This window comes from Triturus cristatus, chromosome 10, assembly GCF_964204655.1.
Source record: "Triturus cristatus chromosome 10, aTriCri1.1, whole genome shotgun sequence".
Taxonomy (NCBI): domain Eukaryota; kingdom Metazoa; phylum Chordata; class Amphibia; order Caudata; family Salamandridae; genus Triturus; species Triturus cristatus.
Genome location: NC_140593.1, coordinates 1,093,434,231 through 1,093,446,844, shown reverse-complemented (window position 1 = coordinate 1,093,446,844; position 12,614 = coordinate 1,093,434,231). Strand labels below are relative to the sequence as shown.

The following is a 12,614-nucleotide window of genomic DNA, read 5'->3' as shown; positions in this document are numbered from 1 at the left end:
TTCGGGCCTTGTGCAGGTTTTAAGTAGGAGTGAGGGCCATCCCAGTCCTCCGGGCACCATCAATGACCTGTGTACATGGGCAGGCCAAGCGATCAGCACTCTTCGCTCAGCCATTGCGGCTCCAATTTAAATGCCAGGCATCTCCAGTTTCACAATTCCCCGGGGGGCTCCCCCGCTCTGTGATCACTCATCACGGCCTCAGGCCGTATGTTTCAACATACCAGTGGCTGCGCGGTGCTCCGTTGTGGTGTCGCCTCTGGTGCCATGTATTGCGACAGCGGGGTCGTGGGCGGATCAGCTGGGGTCTTTTTGCAGGTTTTAAACAGGAGCGAGGGCCGTCTCAGTCCCCCGGGCACCATCCATGGCCTGGGTGCATGGGCGGGCTGAGTGATCAGCAGTCTCCGTTGAGCCGATGCGTCTCCGAGCTAGGTCTTGGCTCTGCACTTCTCGGATTCGAGGCCCTTTAGCCTCGCAGATCATTCCTTGGCATGGGCGGGCGCAGAAGCTAGTGTGGGGAGACTTCCGCTGTCTGTTCGCCGGACTCACTCAGCCAGGGGAAGGTGCTGGCAGGATTTTCCCGGTGGGCGGGAGCTAAGCTCCGAACAGTTTGACTGCTCTCGCCGCCATCTTGGCCACAATTCCAAACCATCCTTAAACCTCAAATGTACACTCTGTTAAAATATCTGTCACTGCAGCACTCAACAGAAAAGTTGACTAACACAGATATAAAAAACACCTGAGATGTTTCTTAATATTTCTAATTATATAATTAGAAGAAAGGCACTCTATTGTCTAAAAAATCTGTTTCAAAAATAATTTTAGGAATTTTTTAAGGAAGGGGTGCTTCCGAAATGGGGCTGTCTGTCGGGGCTGACCCTGGAATGAAGTGTTTAGTGATGCAAGTACTTAGCCTTGCTTCGGAGCAACGTACCCACCAGCCTCAGCTGAAAATATTTTAGTTACTTGTTGAATTTTTAACAATTTCATAACAATGTTGTTAGATAATGATTAACATATGTTCACTTCACTGTGCAAACTTTTCAAAGTAATTCATTTAATCAAAATGTACATTTCACAGTAATGTTTACAATGAGTACAGGTATCAGAATTTCAAAATGATTTATATTCGCCCAATGCATTTCGGGCCTTTGGCGGCCCTTCGTCAGGGGCTTCTCTGCAAATGAATCAAAAGAATACAAGCATTTTAACGTCGGTGTACAGGAGAGCAACATATACATATGATACATATGATACATATTTGAAAACTCAGCGTAGTTTTTCACATAGACAATAATGAATGTCCATCTATCAAAGGGAAAAGTTTGTGAAGAGGATAAACTACTAAGAAACCGATCACCCAGTGTAGTGAGCAAATAACGTGCAAAAAAAACACAAGATACCTGATTTTCTGGTACTCTCCCTGGCTGTAAAGAGGTGGAAAAAACACTAACGTAACTAAACAATCTACACCCCTCGAAAAAAAGGAAGATGCAGGACAAACGTCCCTCAAGTCAACTAACCTGCGAAGTGAAACTGATCCTCGTTAACACTAACTCCTTCACGGGATCGACTGTAGGAAAAACATACACAAAAGAATGCTTACTAACCATGCTTTGCTACATATCTACAACCATCGTGTGTACTCCTATAAACTCAAAAAAGTGACCCTCACCTTTACAATGAAAATATCTTGGCTTCTCGTAATCTCCAAAAAACCGCTGAACGAGCTCCTCAAAGCCGTACTAAATCATCAAAGCGGCGTCTGCCTTATACGGAACCATTCTAGTCGCCAAGGAAATAGGACTAAAACAATCGACTAAAAAAACTCGGCCGCCATTTTCGAAAGGGAAACTATTCCCAAAGACGCAACTAGTAAACTCGGCCACCATTTTCAAAAGGGAAACTATTCCCAAAGACGCAATTTTCGAAAGGAAAACTATTCCTAAAGACGCAACTAGTAAACTAAATTGATTTTTGAAAAAAATGTGCAAGATTAAGTTGAAAAGAGAGGAAAGAATTCAGAATGTGCCTCTTGCAAAATAAAAATGATAGAAAATGAAAATATATAAACAATTGTGGACATTCATAATATTGACGTCTATATGTCTCCCACAACACGCAAAAGCATCGATTTACAAAAAACATGCTAAATCAACTTTTTCATTTATCCCGTGGGGATCTTGTGTGTTCAACCTCCTGATCCAAAATATCTCTCTTTGTAGAAGAGATTTGGATAAGTTCCTACCCGGGACTGGGACCATTTTGTCAATGACTTGAAATTTAAGTTGGGAAATGGAATGTTTGCACCTGTTCCAATGTACCGCTAAACTGCTCTTTTGGTTGTTGTTACGGATCGTACTTTTGTGTTCAGAGATTCGAGTTTTAATTTTTCTCTCTGTTTTCCCTATATAGAGAAGTCCGCACGGACATTTAATAACATAGATGACATTAGTGGAGTCACAAGTGGAACTGTGATGCAATTTGATAGTTTCCCCCGTTGATGGGTGGTGTACTATATCACCTGCTATTACGTTGTTACAATGTACGCAGTTGGCACATCTTTGCGTGCCTTTAAATTCTGTGGCAGTAACCTTGGACGTGGTAGATAGAATTTCTTTGATGTTCTTCGATCTTTTATACGCAAATAAAGGTTTCTCTTTGAAAAGATCTTTGAAATCCTCTTCGTTTTGCAGCATGTCCCATCTGTTCATGATGATTTGTTTAATTTGTTTTGAACTTGTAGAATACTTAGACACAAAGACTTGTCTAGTGGAACATTTCTTAGGTGCAGTAGACTTTCCCTAGTTTTTTGTTGGGTCTTGGTGATTGCTTCATTCAAAATTACTTCAGGATATCCTTTGGATAAATACCTCTTCTTCATGCTCTCTGTGTTGGTTTGACATGTTTGTTCAGACGAACAAATCCTTTTAGCACGTAAAAATTGTGAAAAGGGAAGATTCTTCAATAAATTTTGTGGATGGAAGCTGGTAAATTTCAAGGTGTTGTTCTTGTCAGTGGGTTTATGATGGATTTCTGTTTGAATAATACCATCCTTGATTTTTATCAATACATCCAAGAAAGATAATGAGTGTTTACTGATGGTATTCGTAAATTGTATGTGTTCATTTTTTAGGTTGAGTTCCGATATCTTTTTGACCAACATTTCCGGGCTGTTTTTCCAGATTAAAAAGATGTCGTCTATGTATCTCACATACATCAGAACGTTATCCGTCCATTCACTGTCGAGGTAAATGTGCTGATCTTCAAAATGGGCCATGTAGGTATTCGCGTATGCGGGCGCCCCCGCAAAACCCATAGATGTACCTTTGAGTTGTAAGTAGTACAGATCGTTCCACTCAAAGTAACTATGATGCAAACAGAAATGCAACATTTCCAATACAAAGATTTTGTCTGCTCTCAAGGTAGTTTGTCTTAATAATGCCCATTCAACAGCTTCCATCCCCCCGGAATGAGGGATGGAGGTATATAGGGATTTCACATCCAAAGTACACAGCAAGCTTTCGTGAGTAATCTGGACCCTTTGTAGTTTTTGTAAAAATTGAGTGGTATCTTTGATATAGGAATTCCATTCCTGAACAAAAGGTTGTAAAAAACAGTCAATGTATTTGCCAATGGGTTCAAAAATGGTCCCGCACCCGGTCACTATGGGTCTAAATGGGGGATTGAAAAGATCTCACGAAAGCTTGCTGTGTACTTTGGATGTGAAATCCCTATATACCTCCATCCCTCATTCCGGGGGGATGGAAGCTGTTGAATGGGCATTATTAAGACCAACTACCTTGAGAGCAGACAAAATCTTTGTATTGGAAATGTTGCATTTCTGTTTGCATCATAGTTACTTTGAGTGGAACGATCTGTACTACTTACAACTCAAAGGTACATCTATGGGTTTTGCGGGGGCGCCCGCATATGCGAATTCCTACATGGCCCATTTTGAAGATCAGCACATTTACCTCGACAGTGAATGGACGGATAACGTTCTGATGTATGTGAGATACATAGACGACATCTTTTTAATCTGGAAAAACAGCCCGGAAATGTTGGTGAAAAAGATATCGGAACTCAACCTAAAAAATGAACACATACAATTTACGAATACCATCAGTAAACACTCATTATCTTTCTTGGATGTATTGATAAAAATCAAGGATGGTATTATTCAAACAGAAATCCATCATAAACCCACTGACAAGAACAACACCTTGAAATTTACCAGCTTCCATCCACAAAATTTATTGAAGAATCTTCCTTTTTCACAATTTTTACGTGCTAAAAGGATTTGTTCGTCTGAACAAACATGTCAAACCAACACAGAGAGCATGAAGAAGAGGTATTTATCCAAAGGATATCCTGAAGTAATTTTGAATGAAGCAATCACCAAGACCCAACAAAAAACTAGGGAAAGTCTACTACAACCTGCACCTAAGAAATGTTCCACTAGACAAGTCTTTGTGTCTAAGTATTCTACAAGTTCAAAACAAATTAAACAAATCATCATGAACAGATGGGACATGCTGCAAAACGAAGAGGATTTCAAAGATCTTTTCAAAGAGAAACCTTTATTTGCGTATAAAAGATCGAAGAACATCAAAGAAATTCTATCTACCACGTCCAAGGTTACTGCCACAGAATTTAAAGGCACGCAAAGATGTGCCAACTGCGTACACTGTAACAACGTAATAGCAGGTGATATAGTACACCACCCATCAACGGGGGAAACTATCAAATTGCATCACAGTTCCACTTGTGACTCCACTAATGTCATCTATGCTATTAAATGTCCGAGCGGACTTCTCTATATAGGGAAAACAGAGAGAAAAATTAAAACTCGAATCTCTGAACACAAAAGTACGATCCGTAACAACAACCAAAAGAGCAGTTTAGCGGTACATTGGAACAGGTGCAAACATTCCATTTCCCAACTTAAATTTCAAGTCATTGACAAAATGGTCCCAGTCCCGGGTAGGAACTTATCCAAATCTCTTCTACAAAGAGAGATATTTTGGATCAGGAGGTTGAACACACAAGATCCCCACGGGATAAATGAAAAAGTTGATTTAGCATGTTTTTTGTAAATCGATGCTTTTGCGTGTTGTGGGAGACATATAGACGTCAATATTATGAATGTCCACAATTGTTTATATATTTTCATTTTCTATCATTTTTATTTTGCAAGAGGCACATTCTGAATTCTTTCCTCTCTTTTCAACTTAATCTTGCACATTTTTTTCAAAAATCGATTTAGTTTACTAGTTGCGTCTTTAGGAATAGTTTTCCTTTCGAAAATTGCGTCTTTGGGAATAGTTTCCCTTTTGAAAATGGTGGCCGAGTTTACTAGTTGCGTCTTTGGGAATAGTTTCCCTTTCGAAAATGGCGGCCGAGTTTTTTTAGTCGATTGTTTTAGTCCTATTTCCTTGGCGACTAGAATGGTTCCGTATAAGGCAGACGCCGCTTTGATGATTTAGTACGGCTTTGAGGAGCTCGTTCAGCGGTTTTTTGGAGATTACGAGAAGCCAAGATATTTTCATTGTAAAGGTGAGGGTCACTTTTTTGAGTTTATAGGAGTACACACGATGGTTGTAGATATGTAGCAAAGCATGGTTAGTAAGCATTCTTTTGTGTATGTTTTTCCTACAGTCGATCCCGTGAAGGAGTTAGTGTTAACGAGGATCAGTTTCACTTCGCAGGTTAGTTGACTTGAGGGACGTTTGTCCTGCATCTTCCTTTTTTTCGAGGGGTGTAGATTGTTTAGTTACGTTAGTGTTTTTTCCACCTCTTTACAGCCAGGGAGAGTACCAGAAAATCAGGTATCTTGTGTTTTTTTTGCACGTTATTTGCTCACTACACTGGGTGATCGGTTTCTTAGTAGTTTATCCTCTTCACAAACTTTTCCCTTTGATAGATGGACATTCATTATTGTCTATGTGAAAAACTACGCTGAGTTTTCAAATATGTATCATATGTATCATATGTATATGTTGCTCTCCTGTACACCGACGTTAAAATGCTTGTATTCTTTTGATTCATTTGCAGAGAAGCCCCTGACGAAGGGCCGCCAAAGGCCCGAAATGCATTGGGCGAATATAAATCATTTTAAAATTCTGATACCTGTACTCATTGTAAACATTACTGTGAAATGTACATTTTGATTAAATGAATTACTTTGAAAAGTTTGCACAGTGAAGTGAACATATGTTAATCATTATCTAACAACATTGTTATGAAATTGTTAAAAATTCAACAAGTAACTAAAATATTTTCAGCTGAGGCTGGTGGGTACGTTGCTCCGAAGCAAGGCTAAGTACTTGCATCACTAAACTCTTAATATTTCTAGCCAAACTACCCAAGTGTCAGAACACAGTTACAGACTCCAAATAATGAAGTGTATCATACATAAAGAAAAACTGACAAACAAGAACTTCACGACAAAGCATGAGCAATTAGTGGTCTAGCATTCCAAGGTTGCTACCACTCACACACACAGCCGTGAATGCAACGGTCTAGATGTTAAAGCTTCCACCAAGGCCGCCAGCAGTTAGCGGATCTCAACCGTATAAAGTACCGGTTAAGAATGCGAAAACAGCGCAGGTAGGCTTTATTTAAAATACAAGTAAAAGAAATCTCTTGATCACTGAATTTCCCCTCCAACGAAGGCCAGCGCTTTACCCACAACAATAGCACGGCGGACTCAATGGTTCAAAACAAATGAATGCAACCACACGATGTATCTGACACATAAAACAGCATTCGTCCTTGGGTGAAAATCACAAACATGCCCTTAAATCACAAAAGCCATCCATTAAACATAAAAGGCAACAAATATACGCGCAGGTATAAACAAGTGCCCCTCGTAAGAACTTATCAGAGTGAGCCAGCAGCAATAAAAGAAGGAAGATAACTGGTTGCTGGGGTTTTTTATTATGTTAGATTGTGTTAAGATTCTAAGTTCTAGAAGCTTTAAAGATGCCTCAGAGTAGTGGCAATAAAGGATTTACTGCATAATATTGCCCTCCGGGTCTTGACCTAAAATATCAAGCATACTACTTGAATGTATTGTTTCTTGATCCCGTTTATTATCAAGGTCTCAGTCAAGTTATACCTGCTGGTTTTCTCCCATTAAATTTCAGCAAGTTAAACCTGATGCAACTTAATGTTTGAAAATGGTCTACTCAGTACTGGAGCATGCAGGTTTCAGCGTAGAAAATACCAAAGTCATTGGGTTATTTCGCAGGGCTAAACGCACATTACTTATTACACCCAATAAATACCAAACCCCGGGGTATCTGTTTGTATCTGATTCATTAATTATCACCAACCCTTCCAGGGCACTCCTAATTATAGCCTTCATTGGGAGGATTGACTGTTGTCCTTGGACTCCATGTAGTGAGCATAACTGGAATAGTTCAATTATTTTTGTATTTTACCAGAGAGAGACTAAATCCGGAACTATTTGCACCTTTATTTTGCTGTAAAATGTTTTACTGTTCCATTTTGTTAGATATGCATTTGCAGATTTAGAGTGCATAAAATAAAATTATTGATTGGTTAACGGGTACGATAACTTTGTTTCAGTTAACTTGACCAACGTGGTAGTCATTGAGAATATTCTGATGCTGATATTCTTTCGCTTTTATTCTGTATCATACTCTTGCCATGCTGCTAGTGACAGAAGTGAGGTTTCATTTGTCTAAGACATTCATAACCGTTATTCTTATACATAGAATGTGGACTTTTATTTTTTTATTCTCTGCATCTTTGTGAATCCAAATGTGCTATATGTTGGTGCTCTGAGCTGATTTTGTTTTCAGGCTCCCACTGTTGTCACTACAGGTCCCAGGGTTTCACCCTCTCCATCTGGTTTCTGCTGCATGATGTTCAGTTGTATCAAATTCGGTTCTAAGTCACTTCTAGATTGCTCTCTAGGTAGGTTATTTTTAATTTCTGTGCAGGATTTTCAATGTCACATTGCTAGGGGACCCCTTTGGGGTACACAACCTGCCCCTACAGTGCTGTGTGTTGTTGATTGTCCTCTTGGCAGAAAAATATTTGGAAGGCTGATTTCTACCCATTTGTTATCCATCAGACATTTTAGTGACAATCCTGTTGCATAAAAGAAAACCAGCATGAACATTGGAAATCTAAAGGATAACCTCTATACACCTTCTACTAACTGTTTTCACAAAATACTATACATTTAAATGTGAAGTGATGCAACCCTTGCTTGTGTCTTAAGAAATTACCCTATTTTTTGCTACAAGAGACATTTTAGACCGCTAGAGCATCATTGTAGTTGTGCATAATGGCACTTGGACACCAGATCCTAAAATGTCCTCTTTATTAACTGCTAACCCATCTGTATTTTGTCGTGGTTGACCAGATTTAAACTGATCCTGTGGGTCATCTGTGTAGGGGGAAAAGAGCCATGGGCGAACCATAGATCATAAGAAATCCATTTATGCACACCTGGAGAATAACTAAAACAACACCAGACTGACAAATGTGTCCCAATGACCTTTAGAAAGTGGATAGAGGATAGTGAACAGAGCAATGACATCAGTAGCACACTTTTAATCTGAAACGTATTGTAATAGTTGTGCAGAAAGTGACATTTTGCCCCAATGGCAAAGAAGATTTCTAAATAATAACTACTTGCACAAGGCCACCACTTTAATAAAAGAATACATTCTTACTAATCCATTAATTTTAATATTGGTTATTCTGAAGAAAGTGATTTTACAGGTTTTCTTTTTTGCAGTTGTCCTTATTTGCATCGTACGACAGGGGACACTGAAAGAAAATATCACCTAAGGTATTACAAGACTGGCACATGTATCCATGAAACAGATGCTCGTGGACATTGTGTTAAGAATGGACTCCATTGTGCCTTTGCTCATGGTCCTCATGACCTGAGGCCTCCGGTATACGATATAAGGTAATTTTAATGTCCTATTAAATTTACATTCTTTTTCCTAAGCAGCTTTTGTTTATTTTGAGCGACCTTGGAAAGCAGTATGAATTTTAAATATGGTGAATTTAATAAATAAACGTGGCCGATGTTTTATACACTTGGGTACTAATGATATTGTAGCTAAATGGGCTCCATTCATACATTTGAATTTCCACTTTGAATAAGATAAGAAAGATATTCACAAATCTGTATAGAAGACCATAACTGATGTTTCTTCTGTAGATGTAATTGCACTTCCAGTAATCACTTCACTTCCAAATTCCACTTTTTCCACTGTAAGTTGACTCTTGTGGAGTCCACCATTTGATATTCAATCTATTGCAGGTAATTCCTCCTTTAACTAAAGTGGTACAGCGATTGTGAGGGTACAGCGATTGTGAGGGTATGTTCTGGTGTTTTGTGAGTGGAGTCTCGTCAAACAATGTAATGTATTTATATTTTAAGATCTTGAGTGTAGTGCACATACAAGACACTGAGATCTGAAGTGCTGAATATTGAATCCTCTACAAATCAGAAATTGAGGCTGTGATATTGTGTCTCACCTTGGTGCTGCAGTGTCTTTCAACAATTTTCTGGAGGGATTTGGTTTGGATGGTTTCTGTTTGTGTTTAATCTTTTGTCTCCCTGGATGGTTTATCAAGCTTTGTCACCTATGAAAATTATATTTTCTCTATGGGACAAAGTGGGTTTTGTTAGGCATTCCTTGGGAACATTATATATGGCTTTTTAATGGTGTGTGGTGGCGGATTTCTCCCCCAATTTTAGCACATCCCTCGGAAATTGGAAGATTTCCATTACTATTCATTGCCAGACTGCAAATACTTTCTGTTAACAAATTCTCCTTAACTTCTATTCTATTCTATTGGATTTATTAAGCACATAGCTACCCAAAGACCTAATATCCAACTAGCACTAATCCACCACTGAATCCAAGTACTAAGACCCAAAGTCTGACAACTTCACATAACGCCAAGCTTTCAGTGATGTTCTAAAAATAGGTTCTTGGTCCATTTGGCACAGCCTAATCGGCAAGGGCTTCCATAACGTAGGAGTCAAGTAAGAAAGGAGTGACCTCCACTCGATATTAAGATCAGCATTCAATCAGACTAGAACAGAAAATTAATTGCTTAACAGACTGCATAACATCTGAGGAGAACTGTGCACTCTGAACATGCTCCTAACAGAAGCCTATGTTAACCGAGCTTCTGTACTGCGAACACCAGCGGCACACAAAAGGGAGGCAGCTAACACGAGGGAGCACACAAGCACAATGATCTTGCTAGCACAAAATTCTGTCTGCACTGCCACTTTAACAAAAACTGGAACGACTTGGGCCGATGATGCCCTGCTTCAGTACAGATAAGCCCGGCCCGCCAAGCATTTTAAACTGACTGTTTTGCACATTCTTTTCTGTTTACACTTCCATATTGATATATTGCACAATGTTTCTTTTAAAAAAAAAAAAAGTTTGTCATGAATGTATTTTAGTACAAAGATATTAATTAACTAGCACTTAAATGAAAATAAACTTGAAACTTGAGTCAGGCATTTGTGAACCTCTGTGCCCTAACTGGGATATAAGACTGCACTAAAGAGTGTAGTAGCTAAGGGCCTTTCTTGTGACAGGAACCTCTGAGCAATGCAGAGGGCCTTGAACTGGACCCGATGTTCAGTCGGGAGCCAATGAAGTTCTGCCAGAGCATTCTGTACCAACTGATGTCTAGGAATATTTAGAAGGAGGGTGGCTGCCGCATTTTGTATTATCTGTAACCTCTTAATTACATAGTGTGGGAAGCCAAAGTACAGTAAGTTCTCCTAGTCCAGGTGAGATCTCACCAGTGCCTGTACGATCAGCCTTTTGGCAGGGAAAGGATGACGATCTAATACTTTCCTGAGCATTCTGAGTAACCCATAACAACTGGCTGAAAGTTTCCTCGCTTGGGATTCCATTGTGAGTGTATTGTCTAGCCAGATTCCAAAATTCTTTATGGTGTTTTTTTTGGAGTAGGTGGATTTCCTAAACCTTCTGGCCCGGCAAACTCGGCTGATAGTTAATGTTCTTGCCCAACAGCATCATCTTGGCTTTTCCACCCTTGAGCTCGAGACAACAACTGGCCATCCAGTTGGCCGCTTCCTTTAGACTGGATGCGAGTTGTGATTTCGAACAGTGCCTTGGAGAGAAGGATAGCAATATTTGGAAATCATCCGCATACAAAACGATTGAGAGCCCAAATGATTGTATAATCTCGGTCTAGGGGCGCATATGGAGATTAAAAAGAGTGGGGCTCAGTGACGAGCTTGTAAAGGTTGTTTAACTCCATGGGAATCTGCGGAGGCCTCCGGGTATGTTGAACAAGTTAATTATTGCAAGCCCTAATCGCCTATTGTGACTGTAGTAAAGTCAACTGTACTTTGCCATGTACTGGCGGTCGCCAGTAGATAGTTATAGTTAGGACCCTCTTACCATAGGAAATCCGCAACATTCTATTTTGAATAACTTTGGCGCCGGTCGACGAATCCTCGCAAATTTTTCAAAATAGGTGGGGCGTTGAGCTCCGCTCCTACCCTGAAAGTCTCGGGGGGGGATTCGTCAAGCGGGGGCTGAGATAAAAGGGGGGTCCCAAAACGCGTTTTTCTCATGCAATTTTCCATAGGACCTTTAGACAGAGCTACAGCCCGAACGGCTGAACAGAATTTAATGAAATTTGGCAGAGAGGTAGTCCTCAGGTCAAGGAAGTGCCTTTTGTAGGTTTGGTGTAAATCTGTTCAGTAGATTCTGAGAAAATAGCCTTTAAATCAATATATATATCTGAGCCAGCTTACGGTGCGCTTACGGTGCGCTTACCATACGCGTACGGTGACGTGCGCGATTCTGATTGGCCGTTAGATCTTAGTAAACATTCGAATCGGTCGAAACCAGGAAGCGGCGGCCGCCATTTTCTCTCTCGCACTCTGACAGGGGGTTGAAAAACAAAGTGCAAAAACATGTAAAGGGGCTGTTTAGACAGCTCCCAAGCACCTAGCCATGTCGAGGGAGTCCCCAACGATCCCCCAAGTGAAAAAAGGCAATTTTAATTTTTTCGAAAATTTCGCCGATTACGCTTACCGTACGCGTACGGTAATAAATAATAATAAAAAAAAAAAAATATCCACATTCTCCCCACCCCGTGTGCAAATGGTAGCCGAAGGGCACCATTTGAGCATGGCTTATTACAGCAAAACAAAACATATATTTTACCTGTCACAACGATGCTCATCATATGTCCTCCATGTGCGCACGGTGCGCGAAGCGCATCGTGCGTTCATGGCCCATCTAGCGTAACGTGGGCACGCGGTGCGCGAAGCGCACCGCGTGCTCACTGTGCGCGCACGGTGCGCGCACGGAACGAACTGCGTTAAGTGGGCGCGCACGCCACAAATGGCGTAAAGTAACTTAGCATTTAAAAAACCGTACAAATTCACTGAAAAAACCATAGGTTTCACACACGTTATAGTTAGGAATTAGCATTTAAAAAACCTTGCAAATTCACTGAAAAAACCATAGGTTTCACACATGTTATAGTTAGCTGGACATTTTACTGATAAAAAACCAATGAAATACCCCTGTTATAGTTACTGTAGGCAA

The 12,614-nt window shown here is 40.2% G+C and overlaps 1 protein-coding gene across 1 annotated transcript in view; it reads left to right on the top strand.

The window, feature by feature from the left end:
• Positions 1–12,614, top strand: part of UNKL (unk like zinc finger) — a 514,610-nt gene that overhangs the window by 32,175 nt on the left and 469,821 nt on the right. Inside the window, exon 3 of the mRNA XM_085629284.1 lies at positions 8,777–8,953. Within this exon, the coding sequence (XP_085485410.1) occupies positions 8,777–8,953 (177 nt within the window). The remainder of the gene's footprint in view (positions 1–8,776; positions 8,954–12,614) is intronic.